Source organism: Fundulus heteroclitus, chromosome 3, assembly GCF_011125445.2.
Source record: "Fundulus heteroclitus isolate FHET01 chromosome 3, MU-UCD_Fhet_4.1, whole genome shotgun sequence".
Classification (NCBI taxonomy): Eukaryota; Metazoa; Chordata; class Actinopteri; order Cyprinodontiformes; family Fundulidae; genus Fundulus; species Fundulus heteroclitus.
The window spans coordinates 40,569,410-40,597,257 of record NC_046363.1 but is presented as its reverse complement, the minus strand read 5'-3'; the positions used below and the strand labels follow the sequence as shown (position 1 = coordinate 40,597,257).

The following is a 27,848-nucleotide window of genomic DNA, read 5'->3' as shown; positions in this document are numbered from 1 at the left end:
TTGAAGACTGAGATTGGCATTTAATAACAGGCTGAAAAAAAATTAATTTACAGTAAATAAACGTGCTGATGCATGTGTGTCGATTTCAAAACATCCTCTCCAGGTGTTATTAAGCACTGCTTTTGTGTATAACATCTAATAAATTAAGCACACATGCACTAAGAGTGACATATTTGAGCGACACTAATCCGCAGAACTGGATAAAAATGATGCAATAAAGAGAGGACGCAAGTTGCCCCTGACCTAAATATCAACACGACAACATTGTTCAGGTGAGCATTCTCTTTGTCGATGGTGAGAATGTTGCTGAGGCACATATTTCTCTGTTTTGTGAAGTTACATTATAAAAAAAAAAACATTTCTTGAATATAAAAAAAGAGAACCCTTAGCATGCTTTGATAGAATAAACAGTCAGCTAACATTTTAATAAGGTGAACTTATGTAACAAAAGGAAAGGCAAATAAAAAAAGAAAATCTAAAATCAGAAACAGGGATACATTCCTATGTACATTATGGCTTGCTATCAGTGGCTTGACACTCCTACGTCGTGATTTAACATAACTTACAGAAAAAAAGCTGAGCATTAATTTTTGTTCAATGAAGCAACCCTATAAAATGATTTTAAAAAAACAACTTCAAAATCACACAAAATTTGGTTTGAAGTCAGAAATTATGTCTCTAATCTATGTACTTTAATCACAATTTCTGTGTCAAAAAAAAATAAAGCCATTATAAAACTAGTAAGTCAGTTCTGGCATGTGAAGATAAGATGGGAGTACATGAGTAAAATGTGGATGATTAAACTGCATCTGGTCTGTTTTATATTTTTTAAAGCGATACATTTTGAAATTCAGCACATCTTCCTAAGAGAGCAGATGAACCTATAATAGTTGTTTAGCAATGAGAAAAAAAAAGAATGATGTGGTAATGATATGCTGACTGAAAGTACAACAGGTCAAAAACGTATGCAGAGCAAATGCCAAGCAACTTTACTGCTCAAGGATCACAAGACTGTATTTACCCAGAAGACACAGAAAAGAAGCCACTGATGTAACTTTCAGCACTGAAACTCTGGCATTGTCTCAGAGAATAAACTCCAGGTGCTTTCACAAGGGGCGTTTCAGTGCAGGTCGCCGTCTGTGAGCCATATGGTGGACGTGCTTCGGTTAGAGAATCGTCTGATCACCTTACATCTCTTTAAATCAGTTTCATGGTAAACCTGCCACCATCACCCCCGTCCCCTCCTCCTCCGCCAACAGAAGACCGAGGGACAAAGTCAATAGTTGCCGTGTGCTTGATCTGACCTTTGCTCTGACTCCAGAAAAACATGAAGACAAAACAGATGGCCACAGAGCTGAGGAAGGACAGAAAGCCCATGGTCGTGGCAATTATCAGGGTCTTTGCGTCAAAGGGGTATGGCTTGGCCATTTGAGCCGAGGAGTTTGCAGCTTGGGCAGTCGACGGCTCGACCCAGCCTTCCTCTGTGAACAAAGGAACGGATCTGTTATGTGCGAGCCCCTTCACGTGTAGACCCACAGTCAGGCTGTCATTGCCAGCTGGATTGCCTGCCAGGCACTGGTAGGTACCGCTGTCCTGAACCTGGGCAAAACGCACCTCCAGAGTGCCGTTGGGTAAAACTCGGATTCTCCCTGAACGGGAGATCGCGGCCTTTTGGGGGGAGATCCAGGTGGTAGCCGGCAGCGGATCTCCGTCGACCTTGCAGGAGAACAGTACAGTGGTGCCCTCTTCCACTCTCACCTCCTGTGGCCTGCGGTCCAAGATTCGAGCGGGCCGACAGGTGAAGAGCTTTGGCAGCTCCTTTTCTGAGAACTCCCTGAACTCCCGGTGCTTCGCCGCGTGAGGAGTGAAACAAGTGGGCTGGTGTCCGTCAAAGTTCAAGCGCAGCCTGCGACGGACCACCCACAGGAGTCGGCAGTCGCATGCCAGGGGATTCCCGTCCAACCGCAACACCTGAAGGTTCCCCACAGAATGGAAAGCACTCTCCTCCAAAGTAGTGAGCTGATTTGATGTTACATTAAGCAGGCGAAAGAAGGACAGTCCCCTGAAGGCCCCTGGCTCTATTTGGAGCAGACTTGACCCAGCAAGATGCAGCTCCTGCAGTCTCAGGAGATCCCCTAGCAGGTTACCTTGGATGACAGTGATAGGGTTGTTTGACAAGTCCAGGTAGCGCAGATACACCAGATGACGAAGCGCCGCGTAAGGAATAGCGCTTAGGTTGCAGCTATTGATGACAAGCGAGGTCAGATTTAGACCGATAAGACTGTTGGCAGCTACGGTGTCCAGCGCTGGCCAGTTCGTGATCACGAGGCTTCGCAAGCGGTTGAGTCGGCGGAACGCATTGTTGGGTATTGCAGAAACAGTTAGGCGTATCATGCGAAGTTGCACCAGGCTCTGGAGTTGAGACAAGGCTTCGGTGGGAATAGAGGTCAGGTTGCTGCGGTCTACGTTAAGCTCTTGCAGATTCTGCAGGCCGTAGAAAGCTCTTTGGGAGATGAAGACGAGGTCATTCTCTCCGGCGTCCAGCGTTTGCAGGTTGCCCATCTCTTTGAATGTATAGTCCAGGAAAACCAGAATCTCATTCTGGCTCAAATCCAAAAAGCGCAGATTAGACAGGCCTGAAAAGACTCCCACTGGAAGGATCTTGAGACGGTTGTTTTTAATTCGGAGCGTCCTAAGATTCCTCAGGCCCAAAAAAGCCTCTACTTCAATCATGGAGATTATATTTTCGCTGAGGTCCAACTCTTGAAGCTGCAGAAGGCCAGAGAACTGACGCCGTCCCACAGTTTTAATCCTATTGCGGGATAAATCCAAGCGCCTGGCATCGCTGGAGAAACCCTCTGGCGCCGAAGTCAAATATTTGCCAGAGCAGACCGCTTCTCTTGCCTCGGGTCGGCACGTACAGCGAGCGGGACAGCTTCCTGCAGAAACATCCAGTCCAAACTGCAGCAGGACGCTCCACACCCACCATCGGACAACTGACTCCACAAACATCTTACCCCCTGCCTGAAAAGAGACAAACATGAAGTCACTGCATGGTCCGAGGGTCCTTACATAAAACCCCCCTCCCCTGAAGATGTGGTAAACACAAACCTTTTCAGACCTGGAGCGCAGATTTTCATAACCAGTTATGCAGGAACCATTCCCGAGTCGTGTTCTCCGTAGGAAAGTCTTTGGGTTCTAAAGCATTTCTCCTAATGTGTCCTAGATAAAACAGAGAAGCAGAGAAAACAACAAGTCTGAGCAACGTGTCCTGAACAGTAATATCAACTTAAAAATTATTAAACATTCAGAACCAGAATTCTTTTTTTTTTTTTTTTTGCCAAACACAATTTTAACCTTTCAGTGAAAAGGCTGCAAACCTTCTTAGAATAAACATAAGAGGTATGAAGCAAGTCCGTCGGATTAGGTTGATGCCTCTAAATGAAAAGTTCAACACATCAGACAACTTAAAAGGCAACATTCCAAGCATTCGGTCTCCCTTAAGTGTTAAATGATTCATCTAGCAGAAGTCTAGATGTGCTGCATGAAAGGCAAGGATGCAACCAGAGCTTAAATTAAGGGTAGAGAAACATTTCACAGTTATAGGTTGATTCTAAACTTCTGGTCTCGAGAAAACACCTTGAGTGCATTGCTTGTTTGTTTGATATGAAGGATTTACTAACATTGTGCAAATTATCCCATATAATCTGCTCTCACTGATATCCTGAATATAATTCAAGTTTGTCTCTGTTCAGTTATCTATTTTTTGTTGTTGTCCAAACACATATAGTTTATAGTATTGTCTGTGGAAAGTGTACGATTGTGTTCTAGTGATATGATGCGCGACAAACACGAAACAAAACAGACCAAAGTTTGCATACAGTCACGAACATTCACAGAACATCACGCAGACAGCAAAATGAAACAAACCTTTAACACAGAGTGCATTACCACAGAATGAAGTGTAAAAACCATGTGCAGTGGAGAAGCATCTTAAAGAGAGCTTCCCATTGTTATGGTGCAGACAGAAATTTTAATCTAACTCTTCGTTAAGGGTATAAATGTGCCAGTCGCATAAAAGTATAACACTGATATGTTTCAAATTTGAATTTCCTTTAAAACGACCACAAGCAAGACCTGCTAAAATACAACAAACCTCCAGGGAAGTTAATTTGTAACCTGACAAAAGGTCCCACAGTTTGACAGGAGCATGCGAACCCTAAAGATGAGCAACATGCCGTCGCCAACGTTTTCTGTTAAAAACAATGGAGATATCACATGCACCACAAATCCAATCTGAAGTTATTCTCAAAGCAGTTTAAATCCAACCTGGAGCAGCCGAAGCTTCGTAAACTTCAACATCAGGCAATTCCCAGAGTCTCGCCCCAGCCTCGCTTACAGCCTCTCCTTTTAGTGACAGAGCTGCCAACAGTCCCAGAGCTGTGCAGGCTTTGTCTCATTGCTGTTCTCCAGGCAAACACTTCTTATACCAACTGGGAGGGAGTGCTGACTCACAAGCCAAAGACTTGCACTTTTAAACTCACGGCTCTTGTGGTTGGGCGATGCATCAAATTGCTAAACCCAAAAGACTTTTATACACTTTCCGAGGATGGCTGAAAAAGTAGCATTTTACAGCAGATCCACAATGACAACAGCTTGATTTATGAGTCAATTCAGATTTTCAGTGATAGTAAAGTTTCTTTAGCATTAGGGAAGACCTTTTCTAGCATGATGAGACCGAGGAGTGTGAAGGATTTGTTAATCAACAGGTCGCTAGTGCACTTCTCCAAATATGTATAGATCATATGGGTGGGTTTTACAGTTTAAATTAGTTTTAAATGCCTTTCCTAAACTAAGTTGTCAGAGACAGAGCCTGGCAGGTGTGTGAAATCTCAGGCTGGGTCAGTTACTGTGCCCTTTCAGCCAATCTGGGATCAGGACCACGCCTCCTCTCAGTCTTTTATACACATGATAAAGCTGCAGTCTATACAAAGGTCACCGCACCAACCCACTGCAGGGACTGACCCCATCCATCAAATCAAACAGGGGGACAGGGAGGGTGTGGGGGGGGGGGGGACGCATTTGGAATTTTGGCATCTATTTCTCGCCCTGCGAGAAGCGAAGTCGCATGAGTTTCACATTACCGTGTTAATTATTTTAACTATTTTTCTATCACACCGAGTCATTTGTCGTTTCTATTGCTGATGGAGGTTGAAATCAGAGAGGTTATAAAACGAGCTTGTGTCGGCGTCGCCCAATTAAGAGACATGTCAAAACATTTTTAGAATTTGTATCATCCGCAATTACTTGTGAAGGCCAGAGAGCAATTTTTAAAAATTTTTTTACATCACAGTAACTTCGTCTGACACGAAAAAAGGGGTCAGGGAAGAAAATCTCATGTTCAGAAACAATGTCTTTTATTTTATTTATTTAATTTTTTTACAAAATTGTTTACAGCACAATTGGTGGCACCTTGAGCAGTCTTTAGAAATAAAACTGCAGTGAATATTGAGTCTTAGGTCACCTTTTTAACTTTGATCTAACCATGACTTTCTCTTTCCCGTTGGTTTAAATATGATTTGTCACAAAAACCCGCTAGCTTAGCGCCTTTTCAGCAGGCATTGCAGATGAGGTGTCTTGCCCAAGGACACAACTGAAACGTACGGAGCGGGGCTCAAACCGGCAACCCACCCAGTTACAGGGCAAACTCCTTGCTCTTGAAACAGAGGATAGGTTTGGCGTGAAACAAAAGAGATGTGTGGAAAAAGGACCCATGTCCACTGCTTGGCATGGTACAGGATCCGTGATGCTGTGGGCCTGTTGTTCTTCCAAAAGATCAGATGCTTGTCGGGATCCTGCTGAACCAGAAAAACCTGGATATTTTAAATTTGAAATGAGCTTGCATCAGCTAGAAAAACAGGTATTTCAACTGGATAAGGATCAAAAACATGTGTGGCCAAATCAGCACAGAAATGGTTCACCACACACGTAATTGATGCTCTGCAGTCCACAGACCAGCATCCTTCAGAAAAGCTGTGGGATCATAAGAGAGGCAAACAAAAGAGAAGACCAAGGACAATTCTTTCACAAGGTGATAAGACGAACAGCCAAATATTGCTTTCCCTGTTTGCTCCATCTTTGTAAAATGTTACAGGAAAAGAATAAGTGATATAGATATAGCAGTAGACCAGGCAGCCCATATCTGAAATTATAGGACAAGATTATTTATTCATGGCTGATAATTTACCTTAAATGGGCCTAAATTATGACTATCAAAAAAGATGAAAAACATATATTCATCTTAAAAAAAAAAAAGATTTACATCAAGCATTTGTCATGATAACGTTTACTTGGTCCTTTTTTTGAACTGGGCTCGATCAGCAGACATAAATATTGTCGTGCCACCTGCTGGTAGTCCTGCAGAGCTACCAGAAAGCAAAATGGCAACAATTGACACAGCTACTGTAAGAGCCAGTAGACCTTTCTGCAACGTTTGGCAGTAAAGTGAGAGCTCAGCGTGGTCCAAGACCAACGCCACCTACAGGGTCAGGGTAACATGCTCTTTCTTTCTGAAACTAAGCTGGGCGTCGCTCGGCTCCTTTGTTCCCCCCAAAACGTTCCTGCACATGTCAGCGTCATACTTCCAGTCATCTGGAGTTGTTATAATAAAAATGAACACGAGTGCGTAATTTACTAACAGAGCAAAAAACACAGAAATGAAGTATGATGAGCCAACAGGGCGCAATAATTTAATTTCATTACAAAACTTTTTGAATGCAACCAGAGTGAGCTACTGGCATATAAATTTGCAAAGTCACAGTACGTTACTAGTCCCCTTTAAGGCCTTTGCCGTATGTTTTCCACCCTTTTATTTGTCCATTTTGTGTCTCAATTAATATCACCACTGACCTAAAGACTTAAAAAGAGAGCAAGTTATTTCCTACTGTCAAACAACATTGGACAAAGCATTTGATGGAAGGTGTGCCAATAAAAGTTGTACTGGCAATATTAGCATTTTAAGGTAGATTTTCATTCCTGCTCAAAATTATTTTACTCAAATCAAACAAAATAAAAATAAAAATCAGTCTATGATTACGCTTCAGCAATATGAGGTTAATTTATTTGAAACGTTACCGTATCTTTACCGGGGCTCCATTGAGTATATGGTCAGAAGTCGCCATTACCTCTAAGTGTAGCAGACATTTTTCATGATAATATTGTTGGATTATATTATTTTTTTTTTTGCATTAAAAAAATATCTTTGTTCCTTGAAAAACCCAACCATGAAAACTTTATCATGGCAAGTTTTGAAACTGAAGCGAGGAATGTCATGAGACCTGTCCTAGAAAAAGATTTTAGCTGAACTTATTCTGTTGCTTATTTACGGGACATTATCCAACAGAGCCGACTTTGCCAATTTGCTTCGCTCTGCTCTTTCATCGGGCAAAACTCATCAAGCCTCTCAGCTCGGGCCCGTTATCGCATTACATCAGTCTGTGGCCAGTTGCCACCAAATGTTCAGTCTGTCTTCAGCGACTGGACACAGACTGGCTTACACTAAAGTTCTTTGTGCCTCTTTGTGTTTACTGATAGTCTTCCTCTTTGTGTGACGAAAAAAATGAAGTCAGCGGGGGGTTTTGTATTTATTTAGATGGCATTTTTAGATTGCAACATTCTTAAAACTCAAATCCCAAGGGAGAAAACACTTTTGCTGCTCATCCTGGTGCTCATAGTCTCTGCTGTGATTCTGCCAGAAGGAAGCGAGACGCCGTGATTCTCTGTTAAATCATCCTGTTCTCGTTTGCCAGCATTACGGCCTCATTACCTTTGAGAAGAAAAGACTCTCTCTCTGAGTATTGCTTCTTTAAGTGCCGCCTTATCTCAGTGCGCCTTGTTACTAAGTGGCCCGCAGCAGAATGTGAAAAAGTGTGACAAATGTTCAAGTGTGCAATTACTGAAATGAATTCTTGAGGCAAAGGCTTCCTCTGCAACAGGTCCATTAAACAGGAACATGACCTCAGCGGAGCCCCACATTCACGGCGCTTTGTTTCCTTTTGGCTTCATATGCCCCGAGCATGACTCCCTGTGCAGAGCTGCTCTGTCCTGACAGAGAATGAACAGTCTGAGCCCGACGGGGCTTTCTGACACTTGTCAGAGGCTATTTTTAGCTCATCGCAGTGAGAAAGACATGAGCTTGTCCCAAATCCCCAATTAAAGCTTCTGGAACAAAACAACAGTGCCGGGTCTTTGCACTTTGTGGGCTTTCTGTGTGTCTTTTCGAATTGTTAAGTGTGTTGAGTTGGGGGGGTGTTTGTGAGTCATTTTTTCCTTTAGGGCCTCTGGCAGCTACAGTGTGATGGCCCCTGGGATCTTCTCAATTCAAACGGCAAATATTGGAATGTTTGCCAGCAGAACAGCTGCTGGGTGCAAAGCAGGCAAACAAAGGTCTCGGGGGTTCTCCTTTGGGTTTGTCTGGGAAAACGTGTAAACAGTGTCAATTCAGAATTATGCCAGCCAGACAGGAGCTCTAAAATAAAACATGTAAAACCTTTTTTTTCCCCCATTAAAGCCTTTTAGCAAATTTAGTATGGTTTAATTTGTACACGTCATTTCAAGCGGTTTCCTCAAAGTTTCAATCCAACACAACTGCAAAGAGAAACATGAAGTGAAGCCTTAATGCTCTAGCTGCCAGCCTAATCCAAATCAGAACAGAGTGCAAGGTTTAATTTAAAAGTGCACTTTTAAAGTAAATCAGAAGCAAGCTGAGAAAAGCTGAAGGAAGATGACGAGAAGGAAGCTATCACAGCCCACTGGTCCAATTAAGGCGTGTTTATTTGCACACTCACTCAATCACAAACTTGCTCTGAAATATCTCTAAGAATCTCCATCTTAACTTGCTCATTACCTTTGGTAACAACCCCCATATGACAAACTTAAAATGAAAGACTGCAGGACATCACCAGCTACTCATGAAAGCAATGAGTGATTTTGGACCAGAGGTGCCAAAAGTATTCACATCTAGTACTCAAGTAGAAGTATAGATTCTAGGGTTTAAAAAATACTTCTGCAGAAGTAGAAGTAACAACTCAAATCTTTTACTCAAGTAAAAGTATAAAAGTACTGGATATAAAACTACTTAAAGTATTAAAGTAGAAGTCAACCCCCCACCCCCTTACTGTAATTGTATAGTATGATGTTAATATTGAATGAAATTGGGATTGGCTGTTTCACCCACATATATGTCCATTAAAAATTAACCATTTAGTCAATGGAAATATATTAAAGGTCCATATAGGTGCAATAATGAGCACAAACATAAGTTTCATGGAGCAGAAAACCTGATGTCTGGTTGGCTATAACTATTGGTGCAAAAATTCAAACTTCAGAAACATATTATCAATAATTCTTACGTTGTTATTATTAGACTATAAATGCACATCAAAGCGTAGCTACAGGAATTAATAACTGGACATGAAAATGAGTACATTACCATCTTATAACAACTACCCTTGTATGGTTGCCTGTATACAGAAGACAGTGTTGTCAAAATTAATGATTAATCCAAACCGTTAATCAAAAAAGAAAAAAAGAAAGGAAAATAACAAATAATCCTAAAAGTATAATGTTCTTCTTCTACGTTTTGTTCTTCTTAAGTTTTTGTTAGGCGTTTGGTAAACAACTTGCTGCAGTACTGCCTCCAACCACTATCCAAATCCCTCTGTTTGGGTAGCGCAATTTGTCTGAATATTTTTTTGGTTTTGGTTTTTATTGACAAGCCAGAATGAAAACAGGCTGAAATAAAATAGAAGTAAGGAGACTATTTTCTAAATGTAAGGAATAGAAAGGACAGATAACTGCATGAAAATGTAAGGAGTAGAAGTAAAAAGTAGGCAAAACAAAAATTACTCCACTGAAGTATAAATAACCAGAATTTCTACTTCAGTGAGGTAACAAAGTATTTGTACTGAGTTACCTGACACCTCTGCCAGAGGTGCCAACTGGCTGTTACATCACATCAGAATACCAACTTTTGATGCAAACGTCCTCCATCCATATTCTATACCCCTTTAATCCGGTTCAAGGTTGCAGGGGGTTGGTGGTAAATTCCAGCAGTGGCGGAATGAGAGGCTATGCACACCCCGGACAGGTTGCCAGTCCATCGCTGGGCTAATATAGGAACGAATGACAAAAACAATGTCACCTTTCGTTTGTTGTGTAACAGAGTGTCAGCTGTGTTATTGTTGCCAATTTCTACCCCTAACTTCATGTTCTTTTTCTATATATAATATGGTTTGCCCTGCCTTTCTGTGTGTGACCTTTTCTCTCTCCCGGACAAAGCCATTTAAGAAGTTAATGCTTCCACAAATTAGAAGTACTTTACATTTCTGCCCAAGTATTGTACTACTGTCTCAGATCTTATCGTTTTAGGTGAGATTTCCTTTGCAATTAGGCCATTTAAAGAGTTGTTGATGCTATTAACTCATCATTGACTCACATAGAAAAGGACTCCTGCACCAATGCATCCATGTTCCCTCTTCAAGAGAAATAGGTGGATTTGTTGCAACTTATATCCATCACAATATTTAACAATGACCTGTTCATCACAGGATTTCCTGATAGCATGCATATACAAATGTGAAACGATTGTGATTTACTTCCAGTTGTATCACTTGCCATAACAGATGAAAATCAACAAGAGGGATCATATTTCTCTAATTTTAGCTTCCCTTCATTGGCTTCCTGTTAAATCAAGAATAGAATTTAAAATTCTTCTTCTAACGTATAAAGCCCTTAATAATCAAGCTCCATCATATATCAGAGCTCTGATTTCCCCGTATGTTCCTAACAGAGCACTTCGCTCTCAGACTGCAGGTCTGCTGGTGGTTCCTAGAGTCTCTAAAAGTAGAATGGGAGGCAGATCCTTTAGCTATCAGGCTCCTCTCCTGTGGAACCAACTCCCAGTTTTGGTCCGTGAGGCAGACACCCTATCTACTTTTAAGACTAATCTTAAAACTTTCCTTTTTGACAAAGCTTATAGTTAGAGTGGCTCATGTTACCCTGAACTACCTCTATAGTTATGCTGCTATAGGCTTAGGCTGCTGGAGGACATCAGGGTCTATTGTTCTCACTCTACTGAGTTCTACTGTTCTCTAGTTTTGCATTACATTGAAATGACTGTTGTCATTTCAGCTTTTAACTTTTTGTTCTTTGTCTTTTTTTTTCCTTCATAGTAGGTACACCTGGTCTTGCGTTGTGTTAACTGTGACATCATCCAGAGAAGACAGATCACCCGCTATTACCATCTAATGTAGAACAGATTACTAGATCAATGTGTGCTTCTGTGCTTTTTTGTCTCTCTTGTTGTGTCTCTGCTCTGTCTTCTGTAACCCCCAGTCGGTCGAGGCAGATAACCGTTCATACTGAGCCCGATTCTGCTGGAGGTTTTTCCTTCCTGTTAAAGGGGAGTTTTTCTTTCCACTGTCGCTTCATGCTTGCTCAGTATGAGGGATTGCTGCAAAGCCATGGACAATGCAGACGACTCTCCCTGTGGCTCTACGCTTCTCCAGGAGTGAATGCTGCTTGTCGGGACTTTGACACAATCAATTGGTTCCCTTATACAGGAAATTTTTGACCAATCTGTATAATATGATTGAATTTGACTTTGTAAAGTGCCTCGAGATGACATGTTCCATGAATTGGTGCTATATAAATAAAATTGAATTGAATTAAACTGAACAGATTCCTTTTAATTCTTCCTAACTTTTGCATCAGACAGACTCTCTTCCAGGTATTAATAAAAGTGATCCATGTCGCAACGCATGTTTTGCATGAAACATATAATATGAAACATACCAGCATAATAAACCTCTGACCATTCTGGCCATTACAAAATCAAAGGTTTATACTAATTAGCATGTTTTAGCTATAATCAAGTTTAAAAAAACTTGTCTTTATGTAAAGATAAATGTTGGAAAACAAATTGTGGTCATGCAAATGGTTCTTCATAGGTTCCAGTTAAAAAAGTGGGGGAATGTGAAATAAAAATGACTTAAAATTAATTGAGAAGTGCACAGGAACTACCCAATTAAATTGATTAAACAACTAAATTAACTACATAAAAAGATGTATCAGTGAAAGTAAATCTGTTGCACCAAATTCAAAAAGAATGCAGCAGTTTAGGGATATTAGTCATAGGAGCACAATGTTTGGATACTGGTGGTGTGAAAAAAAGGTTACATTGTTTGCCAGATTTTATGACTGTATCAGAGGTTGAGATGGATCATCACGCCTTGGGTGTTTTACAAATGCATCAGAGTTGTAATTCTGCAATGTTACAAACACCCAAAAGTCAGGTTTCTATCTTCATACAGTTGTCAAGGTTTTTCCTCATCAGTGGCAGGAATAAGTTGACTTGTTTTTTCTAAGTAAATTTGCAAGATTTTGGAGGGGTAAAGAGAAAGTGCTTCTCAGCACCTTTGCAAATCAGTTTCAGAGTCATAACTGGATGCTGTCCAAGAAATCCTAATGAAGTTTATAAAACTTTTTGAGGAAATCAAGCTTATTTTAGTAAAAGTAATATACAGCTTGACTACATGGATACAAACTGGTCATTTCTTTCTTTTATTTGGTGCATACTGTATATAAAGGAATCTTCTACAGATTTCTGTCATCACTTGCTTTACATTATGATCCAACATTTGATAAGTGATATTATATTGGGAGGATAATAATTGAGTATAAGTTTATATATATATATATATATATATATATATATATATATATATATATATATATATATATATATATATATATATATATATATATATATATGTGTTGGTAGTACAGCGTAAAGTCTTTGCATAATTCAGGTTGACTTTACATTCATGACATTAAGTGAGCCACTTTTAGATTCAATATGATGTCACTATGACTTCAATGTTTTGTCTTATTATTATGGACTACATTTCTTTTCAGAACATACAACAACTTAAAAAAAGAAAGGTGTCCTTGAGTATCCAGATCATAAATCTTTAGTTAAAGGTGTTCCATTCACATCACTCTAAGCTCAACACAGCTCGTTGGTTAACCACTTTGCCTTTATTCCACATTCTGACTTTGCGTAAAGTGCAACGCCTGCAATATTAATAACAGTGCAATTAAATGAGGGAGGGGAATTAGTCTAAGCACAACGCCTATGTAATGTGACAAATTAGGCCATCTCAGCCGGCATAAATTATGCTTTGGCTCCATCATTGTGCATCAGAGAGATGTTGGGAGGTCATGCGTTAAAGGCGAGCTGACTGATGGGGGACGGAAGGCTCCAAACCTGAAACAGGTCGTTTATTACACACTGATAGTGATTCAGGGCAATGCACTTACCGATCATTGTTGCACATATCTCTTTATGAAACCTGCTTACGTGCTGGCACTATATATGGAATACAGAACCTCTATTTTTTTTAATTCAAAAGACAACTCTTGCATTAAAAAAAACAAGATTAAAGAGTGAGTACTTAGAATCTTAAAGTAGAAAATCATACTCAAGATACATATATATATATATATATATATATATATATTGGGGCTGCATTTTTGCAGATTGAGTTGGCGATTAAGTCAGGATTAATGGTCTCCTCAATGCTAAGAAATACAGGCAGATATTTGGCCATCACGCAGTACCATCATGGAGGCCCCAAAGTCATACAGCAAAACCACAATGACCTTTAAACTTTGAGCCAAGGTTATTGAGAACTATATTCAGCATAGAGAATTACAAGAAGTATGGAAAGTGATCGCATGGCCTTCTCAGATCCATGATCTTAACATTATCAGGTGTGCCTGAGATTACAGGAAGAGACAGAAGGATTTAAAGACTGGTTAGTTCTTCAACATGTTCTTCTTTTCTATTTTGGGTAAAATCAATCAATCCGTAATGTGCCTTCATTGCTGAGGTGGGGGCTTTCCCTTTTGGCTGCCTGCAAGATAATCTGGCAGGACCTCTCCATAATCCCACCCGATTTCCATTTGAACTAGAGCCAGGTAAAACAGCACAAGGGATCAGAGGAAGATCCAGTCCTTTTCTATAGAAAAATAGCTTGATTTGATGTAATGTGCAAATACAGCCATAAAGCAGCAATGTAAATGGAGTCTTTGTATTTGTAACAATAAGAAACGGTATACATTTTTTGGCAAATCATGGTAGCATTACAAGTGTCTAAAAGCTTGCTTAACACCTTTTGTACAACTCAACAAATAATAGTTCAGAGGAAACAACTTAATCCAAACCCAAGATAAACAATCACAAAATTAATAATTATAAGCTATGAGGTGGAACTCACCTTATAGCACACTATAATTATAACTGAACTACTAAACAATTTTCAAGGGAAAAAAAGACTGACCAACAGAATCAAAAATGAAACAACATATCAGGAACATCTTGAAGGGGATGGACTGAGGTGAGTTAATGATAAAGAGACACAGCACCACTGAGAAATTTTAGGCATTTCAAAACCCAAAGACAATAAGTTAAAGGGGACATATTAGGCTTTTCAGTTCTCCCTTTTCACACTGAAGTCATTGAAGGGGAGTTGTGGTCAACTGGTTAGATAGCAGAGTGCTTGAAGAAGCTGCAAGGTTAACGTTCAATGGATGCAAAAACGGGAACATAGAAGAGAAAAGGCGAAGAGACAAATATGAGACAAAATGCTAAAAGGGAGAAATGGTGACAAAATAAAGAGGAAAAGGAGAGGGCAAGATAACATCTATGGAGTCTGCTTCAACACCTGCAAAGAGAGATATAAATGGAACAGCAGAACCAACTGATGAAGTCTTACAGGTACAAACAAAGTGGAGAACTGAGATGTCCCAGCAGAGAGGGGCAGTCCAAACCCAACCTGATAAAAAGATAAACACAAAACCAGGTACACAGTCACATTCACACATTCTCACCCTTGTGCCCCCACATGCATACACTCTTACCCACAAAAAACAAAACAAAAGGGATGCTGTACACACACATTTACATTCACCTAACTCATCCTATACTCCCAGGTTTAGGTACTGGCACCCTAGAGATATCCAGCCTCCAGACCCGGGAGATGAACCCCACCCAATAGTCCCCACAACCCCGCCCTAAATCCACCCCCACCTGATCCCAGCCCAGATGACCCAGCAGCCCATCCACCCGGAGATGGGGCCATCATAAACCGACCAGATCGGCCAACCAGAGCCCACGCCATAAACCTGGAGGTGTTGCCTCCACCATGCCCTGTCCTCCATATTTCCTACCCCGTATTCCAGGGAGAGCAGAAGTGCCAGCCACAGCCCTAGCCGACCCGGCACCCATCCCTGGCCTAGACCCCCACTAGGTGGCTCGCTCCTCCTCAAGGCCTCAAACTTGGGGTGTGAAAACGACCCTGAGCCTTCCTCCGCCCGCTCAAATGTCATGTTGATGCATGTTGTCCTCAAGTGCATTCAAGACTGGGAGGGCCAAAAAGGGAGGTGCCCGGAGCAGCCCATCCCCCTTCCGGATGGCTGCGTGATGGAGCAGGTAGAGGGAGGCATCCGCGGATGGGTAAGAAATCACTGGGGAGCAGCATGCCCTCCCAGGAAGCCAGCTCCCCCACTGGCCCCAATAGGCAGCCCTGTTCTCCAAAAATCTACCATGAGTGGGAGGCACCACTGGAAGCTCTAACAAAATCTGCGGGGCCAGAGGCTGGAGACAAGCGGCGAGGCCCGGGAGCCAACAGCAAACTGAAACCAACACCCCAGCCCTGTGAAAAAAAATGTAATAGAAAACAAACAAACCTAAACGGCTTGAAAAATTTGACCCAAAAAATATAAAGATATCTGCACTGTACCAGGCTAGACTAAATAAAAATATGCCATTTTATTCCTTCAAGCTTGCATTTTTAAGTCTTGAATTATTAAGATAAATTTGCAAATGAAGTAAAATCTTATGTTAAATTCATTTAGTTGCACACTGTGGCCTTTTCAAACCTAAATTTACGAATTAAAAAGAAATCTCCCCTGAAATCAACTGAGTTATTGTGTATGAGTGAGAACCTTCCAGCTTTTCCTACTTACAGGAAAAAAGTAAATAAAAAAAATCAGCTTTTAAACAAGTTGGGTCTTGTAACCCAACAGGCCCCAAGAGGAATTTTGTGCCTAAATGGGAGCAAAAGCCACAGAGAGGACGATAGGTCGACTTAATAGAGGGTCTTACGTTTAATTTTGTGAATGCTCACTGTATGATAGCACTTTCTTTTATCAACATCTCTACAGGAAAGGAAATTTTGTTATTAAAAGAGATACATTAGTCCAGAAGGAAGAAAGCAAGTAGATGCAGGAGGGGAGCTGTTCACAGTGTCTGCAGTGGAAGGTGAGACAAAAGCCCTGAGGTTGGATGACCTGATTTCTGCAGCTTTTCAAGAACTTGCATTTTGTCTGCCTTTGTGGTCTTCATGCAATGAATTAGAAACAGAGTATGCACTGTGGGAGTGGTTAGGGAAATGGGCATTTGCATCTTAGAGAGACCTCAAAGGTTGCCGGTTCAAAACTCAGTCACTCTGGGACCCTGAGCAAGACCCTTGACCACCGATTGCTCCCTGTGTGGCAGCACACCGCTTCCTAAGGGATGGGTTAAATGCAAAGATAAATTTCCCCACTGTGGGACTATTAAGGGAAATATTTGTTTTTTGCAGCACATATGGAATAACATTGTGTGCTTGAACTCGTAGAAAGTTATGGTTTTAAGAAAGTCAGTGCCCACACACGTTTTTACACTTCCAAGATTGAATGCTACAAGAAGTCTATCCTCATTTGCTTTAAAGAAAATGTTAAAGAAACGAGTCACATGCGCTGCTGCTTACTGACAGATGATCCATACAAAGAAAACTAAAACACAGGGTTAGTCATAGCAGACGTGTAAAACATAACGCTGACACAAGCATCCTAATTTTCATCTCACCGAGCTGCACAATTTTAAATCCTACAGTACATAAATGTCGGTCGGAACAGTATCTCCATGTACTGCGCAGTATATAAATAGAAGGAGCTCCCTTTACGTGAATTAGTACATTGATGAGGTGATCAGGCTGTGTAACCGCTGAGGTGTTAAGGAAGCTTTAAAGCTGCTGTAAATGGCCTTCAGTTTATGTGCATTGGTGGGGAGCGTGCCTTTTATCTCCCTTTTGACAATATTCCAATGACTCTCTGTGGGGTTTTGGTCAGATGAGTTTCCGCCAAACCAAGTTCAGCGGTACTGTTGATAATCTGTTCAGCAAATGCTTGTTTCATTTTGGCTGTCAAAAGTAAGAATTGATTAAGCTGATAAAGTGGGATTGATTACTGGAACATTTGTACTGTGTGGATTAGATGTGTGCATTTAGTTGGACATTTAAGACTCACAAGAATTCACGTGCCGTAAAATAGATACTGTCTCCATAACAAGACCCTCCTCTTAGAGGTGTGTCTGAGTTTGGAAAAAGACGAGGTGGCCATTATTCGGGGCTCTTCTTCATCGGGACGTCACCGGCGTTGCTTTGCTGTGGGAGCCTCAGCGCTGAAACTTGTAATAATTTCTCTGCCATATTTAGATGAATGGTTAAGCTAAACTCTGAAGTTGAGTAATGCTTAGAGGGTGTTTTATTTTGGGTGAGACGCTAAGAGGAAATAATCGAATCGGAGGGGAAGACAATGAGTGTGCACATACATAGTTGAAGTGTGTGCAGTACCATGGGCTCCATCCAAATGCCCATAGCTCCTAGCTCCTGTTCCGTAACCTTTCACGGGTTTAACAATAACAACTATATCATGGGGAGGAAAGGAGCTTCCTTTAACTCTGACTTCACTACGTGACGGGAACACACATGGACGATACGAGTCAAATCTGGGCCAGCAGCCTTCTGAAAATGAACTGCGAAGTGCACACGCGCTTTTCTCTGGCAATTTTCATTGATTTGTTTGAGGGGGCTGTCCTTATACGTCATGTCACCCAAAGGATTGTGGGATACCTTAAGGCTTCTTAGCACCGGTAAGGAACGTTGCGAGGTTCCCAGGCAAAACAGCCACGAGAGGAAGCTTACAGGCTCCTTTTCCTACCTCCTTCCTTACTGACTGCACATTTCTGACAGCACTTTTATCATGGCGACCGCAGACATACTTCTGCTTTGGCTAAAGGGTTCTTACTCAATAATGGTTTTCAGATGGAGACACTGTATATAAAGCAGGTATGGGTACTGTTGGCTGTGTTGGTAGGTACCGAGTCCTGCTGGAAAAGGAAATCAGCCTCCTGTTAAAGGAAGCATGAGGGCCTCTTAAAACATCCTGGAAGATGGCTGCACTGCCTTTTGATTGGATGAAGCACAAGTGGACCAACACCAGCAGAAGACACGGCTCCCCAAATAATTTACTAACTAGACTTGAAACCTATTGGCCAAAGCACTTACAGTAACTCCAAGGTCCCCACTCATCAGTGTGTGAATGCTGAGCATTGAGAATCCAACTGGTTGAATGTGGGTCTCATGTAAAAATACTTTAAGCTGTCAGCAGGACTGGAGAAGTGCTATACATGTTCAGTCTATTTGCAATTTGGACGTCTTCTCTGGTTTGGAAGTGGCTTATCACCAAGGCTTTGACAGTTGTAGACCATTTACTGGATTCATCTGTGTTGGTTCTGGGTGGCTCTTGAAACACTAACTCCAGGTCCAGTCTGCAATTGTCGATCCTCAAAATCCCAAATGGACTTTGTTTTACACTTCTCTCAAGGCTGTGGTTTGTTTTAGCCTTTTTTTCTTCCTCAGTATTTTTCTTCCACCATATTTTCTAGTGATGCTAGCTACAGCTAGCAAGTCAGCAGTCTTTCATGTTTATGGCAAACCATATCTTAACATTTTTGTATTAAAGTACTTTTTTTGTTTGTTTTGATGTAAATTCAAATGTACTGATAAAACATAATTACCAAAATAAAGTTTCAAAGTGTGGGTAGTGAATCTTTTTAATAGGAGAGTTTCACTTTTTGGATTGAATCACTAAATTGAATTACATTTTCAAGGATTTTGTAATTATTTAAGATGAACCTGTTTGTCGAAGACACTTTTAAAAGCCCGTTTCTCTTGTCTGAAAATATGGAAGATAAAAAAGAAATTGTCCAATTAAGCCTTTATATTGTGCGCAACACAAAACAGATACTTTTGTGTGGAGTAACCCCGCTTCCTTTCAAATGTGGAACAGGTTCATGGCTTACACATGAGCGTGTATGAATGGGTGAAACTGAAAAGGAAAGACATGCATCATGTAAAAGCAAAACACGATGAAAGAAGCCCTCTAATGTATAGACGCTTTTTATCTACGTTCATAAAAACATGCGCCTTGGGCCGCTATTCAATTCTCAGTCCAGCTGTACTCCAGGCAGAGCATGTTCCAGCCTTCATCTACAAGAGGACTTCAAATCACTATGTGGCCTAAATCCTGAACAGCAGGTTCAAAAGCGCTGTTCATTGTTGTTTCCTCCCTGGAAAGATGTTTTCATGTACCATCCTTCCAAAAGCAGTTAAGACTGCGACGAAAAGACAAACAGCTGCACATGGCTCTGGCCTCATGTGCAAATTGAGAGATTTATCCTTTGCAGCTTTGGGAAAAAGAAAAAAAAGTAAAGTGCTGAAGATAATCTCCTGGCTGTTAAGACTGAAAAAAAAAAAAAAACACAGGCGCTGGATGTGAGGATGCTTTGTTCTAGGCTCACCTTCCCTGACAGAACCGTCTTGGCCTGACCCTGGTATTAGAGCTCTGGCACAAAGGTCAAAGGAACAGTAAGACAATGACTTTATAAACATATGCACGTGGCTTTTTGCCGACAGATGTTCCGAGGCTTAGAGCTGTTAAACTCTAGTGCTTTGAATAAAGATTAATATTCGTTAGGAGTGGACGAGGACAGTCAGTTCCACAACCGGAAAAAAAAAAGAAGTTTTTGGGTTTTATCTCATCGAAAAAAAACAGTTTGACACAGTTTTGTCTAGCAGAGAATTGAGGACAGCGCAAAAAAAAATACCGAACAGAGGCAGCAAAGTGAACAGCTGTTGTTCTAAAGCCTTTGCATTTCTTAAGGATTTGAGCTCTTTTGCAGGTTCCTTTGATTATTCCTGCTTTTGTTTCTCTTCTGCACACCAGGCCATCTTTTTGGTCATCTTCACACCTGCTTCGGATGCAGTTCATTTGCTTCTCACACCATTGCACAACGGTAGTTTTGAGACGCACTTGTCACATAAAGTCGGCTTCACGCTTACTGCTGGGAATGCCGTGAGATGAGCCGAGGCTTCGAAGCATGCATCGAGTGATGGAGGGAGAAGTTTCCGCAAAGCAGAAGTATCGAGGCTTGCTTCGTTTAGGGGAGGAGCCGAAAAAGAGGACGGCCGAAGCCTCGTTAACTGCTTTGGGTAGCGGCTCGGATTGCCTGCGCGCTTTGACGGAAATGTACGCGCCTCAGTATTCAGTCAAAATGTGGGTGTTTGTTAGAGAGTTGTTAGAGAGTTCAGGTTTGGATATAGTTTTGATAGTGTGGAGATATTTTGGAGATTTTAGGTGAGAGAATGAAAAATGGCTTAGAGACTAAAGAGAGTAAAAAGGCTGATGAGGATTTCAACTATGTGTTAACATTTTGACTTGATCACTACCAATAAGGTAAGGTAAATCTAACATACTTAAGATTCATTAGATTTGCTTTCCAAGAACTGCATTTTTCACTGTTTCATCATTTATTTATAGGCGAGGTGCATTAGCTGGCCCACAAAGCGACATCCCTTTATTAACATCAGAGGAGTTCAGCATTGTTGGAGGATGCCTTTCTTTGCTCTCTCCATTTCATGATGTCGCTGCTGAGCTGTCTGCAGAGGAAAATGTTTCTCCCTCCAAAGTGGTTCCTTTCATGAAAATGTTGGAGCAAAGCCTTCAGGAGGAGATGTCAAAGCTATCACCAGCAGCTGCATTAGAAGCTGGAGACCTCTTCATCAGGAAAATATGGGAAGAGCTTCAGGTTTTTCAGTCCCTGAGCATCCTATCCCTAGCTACCCTCCTCAACCCTAGATTTAAAGTCAGCTAAACTAAAGCCACCGAAGCAACTAAAAGACTGACCTCAGAGTGTGTCACCATTAAGTGTTCGAGACAGAGCTCAGAGGAAATCTCCCAGGCTTGCACCTCTCACGATATCACTGGAGATAATCTGCTAACATGATCTGCTGTTTTCTCTTAAGTAGTGCACTGTGGCATCGTTAGGAAACGAGCGCAACGGAGGCCAGAAAAATGTGAAACGTAACCGCTGATGTTAACGCTGAAGTCCAGCGCTATCTTTTAGAGCCCAAAATTAGCAGAATGGAAGATCCACTGGAGTACGAGGAGAGGCAAAAACTACTGTGTCCCAATTTATACACACATGCTCTTACAAATGTTTGCACACCAGCATCTTCAGTGCCCTGTGGACGGGTGTTTTCAAAGAAGCGTAAAAACAAAAAGAACTATTGAAAAACTTATTTTTGAATAAAATCCTCTGTTTTGCCATCATTGTCCTGTATCTGCTTAAGGCCATGTCAGTTCACTAAGGTGAGAGAAAAACATAAACTGCCTCCCATATTACAGTGTGCTTTTGTTAGAAAAACTGCACACAGAACATGTTGAAAAATAGTTTCTCACACACATGTGACAATCATAAGAGTAAATACTAGTTTTTACTTATTAATTTCCAAGTGCCCTAACCAATAAAAAAGTATGCCAGCATCACAGATTATATTGTGGACTGTGATTATGCACTTGGCCAGCAGGGGGTTTCATGTGCAAATGAAGACTCGAAAAGTAAACCCCTCGCGGACGCAATTGGCTCAAGTGGTTCAATGCACACACACACACCACACACACCACACATATATATAAGATATTATATAATATATTATATATATATATTATATATAATAATATATATATGATATATATAATATATATATACATATATATACATACAACTAGATCTGTTTATGCATCCAGACAGCTCCCACCCACCTGGTTTTTCATCTATTTCAAATTTGGATTTGGGATTATTTGAAGTCACTTTTTCTTTATTCCTATTTTATATGAAATAGTTGTATTTAGTGGCTTCTGCTGCTTTCTCACATTTTCTAAACCAAAACACTGCATTTTTTTATTTGAAAATATCTTTAAGTTTTCCCAACACTCAAAACTGAACTTCTATAAATCTGTTTATTTTAGGCATCAAAAGTTAGAATTTTTTTTTATTTTTTTTGTTCTCCATCTTATCTTAATGACTGCAAGCATCTTCTTCAAAACTATTCTCCCTGACCAACATATCTGATTAATTTTGTATGATTTGTAATATTGTATAATTTTTTTAGGGCACAACTAACGAAAATAGAGAACATCGTCATTATTCCTAAAAAGCTCACAGCTCCTGACATCAGTACAGATATGTCTAGTTTCATAAAGGTTTCGTCATTTTGCTTTCACTATTTCATACTTTAGCAGTTTTGGTATCTCTGTGCAAGAGATGGAGACGTCTGCCATGGGATGTTTTGCAGTAAGAAAGCATCATACTCGCTTTGAAATCTGAGGATTTCAGGTGATTTCCTACACTCAGTCATTTCAACTTCATTAGGGGTCAAAATCTGTCATATTTGTTTACGGCAGTGGTGTCAAAAAATGTTGCCATGGGGGCCAAAGTGTCAAAGTACTTGGGGAGGGGCCACATGACTTTGTTTATTGTTTTCGTTGAAATTGCAAAAAACTGTTTTTGTATCTGCTTACCACAATACACTAAACATACAATATTTCAAGGAAACAAGCAAAGCAGGCAGATTTCTAGAGAAAATGGATATGTAAGTCAATGTAGATTCAAAAACATAAATGTAATATTCTCAGAGGTTTGCCTGGTTAAAAAAAAAAAAAAACGAAAAAAAAAAAACGTACATACTCTTAAAATTATCGAGATGATAATCTGTGTCTAGATTTTTGTGTGTGTATATCTTCAGCAACAAGAACAGGGTATTTCTCACTCTTGCTTTTTAATAAATGGGTTCAGCTAAGACTGCGTTTCATTAAAAGTCACTTGGACATTTTAGTGCTATTAACCATCAAAGTCAAATAAATATGGTTGATAAAAAGACAAATATGTCAAGTTGCACATTACATTTTCCAATTTAAAAAAGTTTTCACTTGTTTCTTTATTTTTGAACAGCCTCGAATTGTTGAAATTTGCTCCCTGACTTATTAAAATGTGTATCTGCATCAAGCGTCTGAGCTTGGAACAAATCCATTCTTGAATTGTGCTCAAATGGCCCCCTGGTTTTACTTTGGACACTCCTGCTCTAGGGTCAAAGGACCAGAACATGGATCTTAACCTCAGCCAATGAGAACAAGCTGAAATGTAAACCTTAAATAAATAATTCTTTGTAAATTAAATGTGGCGACATTACAGCATTTTTATAATTACGTTTCCCACTGAGGTTTATTTCACACAGTACAGCTACTTCACTGAACGACTGACCATGACCTTTACATTCACTGTGCACTGCATCTGGCACACCTTACTAGTAAGGGGTTGTAGTCGCCAAGCAGTTCGCTCAGGTGCACCCTGGGAAGGCTGCAAGTTGACAGGTTTGAATCCCACAGGCTGCCACATTGGGTCCCTCATAGGGCTGCCAACTGGCACTTGAAAAAAGGAACTGACCCATATTCAGAAACAAAAGTATGTGTAACCTAAGCGTAAGTTAAGGTTCAAGGCAAATGTTTACAAAATCATTTCATGTACACAAGAAAAGGCACAAAAAAAGATGTCAGTAGGTTGGAGGAGAATGTTAGCTCTCCATCCATAGAGAGACTCTCCTGCTCCACCACACCCTAAAGATGCTCTATTGAACTGAGCTCTGGTGGCTGTGGAGGCCACTGGAGTACAGGGACACCAGTGAGGAATTATCTGCCACACAACCGCAGCTGACTGGATGTGTTCTCTGTGCCACGCCTTTCCCTGTGAGCCTGAGAGATGGTTATGCATAAAAAATGAAGTGCATCAGCAGTTTCTGAAAGAGTCACACCAACCTGTTTGACACAAACCATTAAAGTCCCTTAAATTCCCTTTCTTGCTGATCCAATGCTCCGGTTTTTACTTTAGCAAGTTGTCTTCACCGTGTCTAAATTCCTAAAGGTACTTAGAGTGAGTCGCTATTTGTGTTAAATCTGCATTTCCAGTAAATTCGAAACCTTCCGGGTCCCTTCCCCTTGCTCTCTGCTGCACTACAGCTCTTCCTGCACAGCTCCTCCCCTACATATTCCAATATGTACCTGTCTTTGTTTTTGGAAATTGGCAGTTTTCCTGTAAAGCAGATGGTTTCTCCACCATTTCTCCACACAGCTGCAGCCAACCAGCAACCTTGAGCTTGAATGAAGGCAGTGCTGTGAGGGGGAGGGGTGTGAGCAGCGTGTACACAACAGTAGCTACGTTTACATGGACAAAAGTAATCGGAATAAAGGGCCGATCGGAATAAAAAGCTTCATGTAAACACGGCAATCGGAATACGATGATCGAATGAAATTGTTTTCCGAATGAGCGCAGTGGTTTATGCCGATTGATAATCCGGTCAGCATGCACATAAACTCTAGTCAGGCTTAAGTTATTCCAAATACGGCAAACCGACCCGAGTGCTCATGTGCGCCCGACTTAAACGTGACGTATTTCCACGCTGGCGAGTGGCGGAAATATGTGGGAAAGCAAAACTGTCAGGGCTCCCGATGCAACCTTTCAGTTTGAAAAATAAAAGAGCTCAAAATTGCTGTTTACTCAGTAAAGTTTCAACCGTAATTAGAACACTGTGCAAGTCCAGCTGGGGCGATTGGAAGTCAAGCAAACTTGTATTATACTGCTTTGTTTACTATTTTTGTAGCAAAGACAGAAGTAGTTCCAAGAAAAGTAAAAAACAAAGCAACTGGACTTGTTTCCCGTAGTTGAAGACGTTTTGCTTCCTCTCCAGGAAGCTTTCTGCTTTGTTTTTTACCTTTTTTGGAATGTCCATGACCTGGATGACTGATAATCTTCACCAGCAGACAGAAGTACTTCTTCTTCTGGTTTTTTTTTAGGAGAATTTGACAACTGGGAATGTCATAGTGGTTCTATTCTAAATAAAGCGCATATAAACTCACACTATGATCAGATTAATTGACTGTGTGCCCATCTAAACGGTACAATCTGATTATTTAATCTGAATACATTTTAAGATGATCGTGAAATTTTGTGCATGTAAACACAATCAGAGGTCGACATTCCTCCTGGCTCTGATTGGCTGTTTCTGACCGGGAGCGGTGTATGCCTGCAGGTGGTGCTAGGACCACTAGGTGGAGCCAAGGGAGCTAGATTGTTTTTTCACATATTATCTCTCTCATGTTTTACTGTCAGAACATCATGACAGTTTTAACAATGTGTAAAAATATATTTATACAAAAGTTCCCTACTGCAGCTTTAACAAGCAATTAAACTTGTTATTGGTTATTTATGGTCAATGGATGACTGGCAACATGATTGGCAAAGTGCTAAAGTTAGGTTTGACACAACCAATCACGACCCATTCGTTTTTTTATCCTCTCTGCAATGTTAGTTTATTTGATCTTTTGATGTTTTGGGTTTCTCATAACTGTTCCTGGATTTTTTTTAAAGATACCAAATGAAAAACCTAAAAAAAAACATGTCTGAACTTATGCCTAAGCATCTGAGTAAAAATAAAGCTCCTTAAAGGCACATTCAACTGCAAAGAGTAAAAATATATACCGGCATGGAGTTCCTAACAGCCTGTCAAAGCAATGGAGGTCAATGGACCCATGAACTGGCTCATTACCACAGCAGAATCACCTGAAGTAGATCTAGCCTTCAGATAATTTCCACTGAGACACAAGCAAAGAACCGAACAAGTCTGGAGACTTGTCAGTCGCTTTCTTGTCAGAGCCTGAAATCAGTTGTGGTCTAAATTTGCATATGAATATAATGGTTCAGGTAAATCATTCCCTATGGAGACTGACATACTTCCTGTGCATAAAATGGCTTCTGATTAAATTGCCCATTTGGCTGAATACCAGGCATAAATCCTTGGTTTTTCCCTTGATGGTGATCTGCTTCTCCTGAGCTTCAACTGATGTGATGTGTGTCCTGATTATGATGGGGAAGAGCTCTAAGTTTACCTCTGCAATGCTTTAAAAAAAAGAAAACTAAACCTCACCCAGGTGAGCTAAAGGGGCAGGTGACAGTCTAACACAAGGGGGACCAAGTGTGGTAATACTGCAGTTTTGCGTGAGAAAAGAACGTTTGTTGGACGTTATAGAAGGACTTGGGCGTAAACACAAGTTAAAACTGTCCCGTGAAGAAATGAGGCTGCAGTTGTTGTCTGTAACGCTGCTCAAAGGCGGGTAAAACACCGTCTGCTGCAGCCCTTTTTAGGTTTATAGAACAAACTATGCAGAGGATTACTGCTCAGCGTCACTTCAAAAAAAAAAAAAACAGCACCGGATCTGCACAAACAGGCAACTCATGCACACGGTTAAATGAAAATGAAAACGCATTTTTACAGCTGAATAACGATAATACAAAAAAAAAGAAATAATAGTGAGTAAACATAAAGTAGGACAATATTTATACTCAGTAGCCACTCACAACTAGTATGACATAAGATATGAACATAAAGGCTTTAATATTTCGAGGGTTACTCAGAGTATTTACTCTGTTGGGCTTTTTGATGATGATGCACCACATTTAATATCAACATGGATAGACATTGTTACACTACTACCACACAAACAGCTAAAAGCACTAGAAAGAATATTTACTTCTAAACTTTGATTTTCATAATCCTTTTCTTGCTTCCTTCAATCCTTTAAACTGTAAACCAGTTCTATGAAAAGAAACAGGCTTTAAATGTCAGGTGACTGTGTTTAAAATCATTTGTAGTACTGTTTAAAGTTCAAATAAGAATAACTATTTTCATCAAACTACTACTGTGTGATACAAATATGAAAATACTGGGGATGTCAAATGATGCAATACGGTTTTCTGTTTCTGATGACATCAGATGACAACACAAGTCTATGTTTACATCTGAGTTATTAGTAAAGACGTAGAGGAATGTGAGGTGGATATGTTGCTTCTAATCTAAAAACCAACCAAAGTAAAGCAAATTTGTGTTAAGTTTTCAGAAATACAACACTCCATGAATGAAACTCACCAGCGGATGTTTTCGGGGAAGGAATCATCGCAAATCCTTCATGGCTTTATCGCTCACATGCCCATCCGAGTTTAGGACAGTCTCCCTCTCCCTCCTCTTCTTCCTTTCCTCCACATTCAACAAGACATCCCCAACATCTGTCGCACCGCAGCGGCGCCAGTTCACTCCGCCCTCCTCATTTCATTAATTCCTTCTCCGACTGTCGAATACCTTGGGGAGTTCTCAGATAATTATGGCACTAAAATAATTTAGGTCGTCTCTGTCTGTCTTGTGGTGTGATGAGGTGGAGAAGCGGCTTCACTCTGACGCGTTGCTGCTGCTGCTGATGCTGCTGCTCTGCATCTCTCCACTCGGCTGCCAGTATGGTACAATAACAAAAGTCCAGCAGATTTAAGGCTGGATAAGCGCCATGTGTCTGGCTGTAATACTTTAAATCCCCAAGTAACGAAGGGTGTTACGCAGAAAACCTTTAAAAACAACAACAACAGACAAAGTGATTTACAATTACAACCACAGTAATTTGGGAATAATAATAATAATAATAATAATAATAATAATAATAACAATAATAATAATAATAATAAT

The 27,848-nt window shown here is 40.6% G+C and overlaps 1 protein-coding gene across 2 annotated transcripts; it reads right to left on the bottom strand.

Moving 5' to 3' along the window:
* On the bottom strand, window positions 1-27,629 carry lingo4b (leucine rich repeat and Ig domain containing 4b). 2 transcript variants are annotated; one of them, XM_012877557.3, is made up of 3 exons: window positions 27,264-27,629; window positions 3,112-3,222; window positions 1-3,024 (listed from the first exon to the last, which is right to left on the bottom strand). In XM_012877557.3, exon 3 carries the CDS (start codon window positions 3,010-3,012, stop codon window positions 1,198-1,200), a length of 1,815 nt encoding a protein of 604 aa, XP_012733011.2. In that variant the 5' UTR covers window positions 3,013-3,024; window positions 3,112-3,222; window positions 27,264-27,629; the 3' UTR covers window positions 1-1,197. The 2 variants fall into 2 exon arrangements, with proteins under 2 accessions (XP_012733011.2, XP_012733020.2); XM_012877566.3 differs by lacking the exon at window positions 27,264-27,629 and adding an exon at window positions 4,330-4,550.
* Window positions 27,630-27,848: the final 219 nt, after the last annotated feature.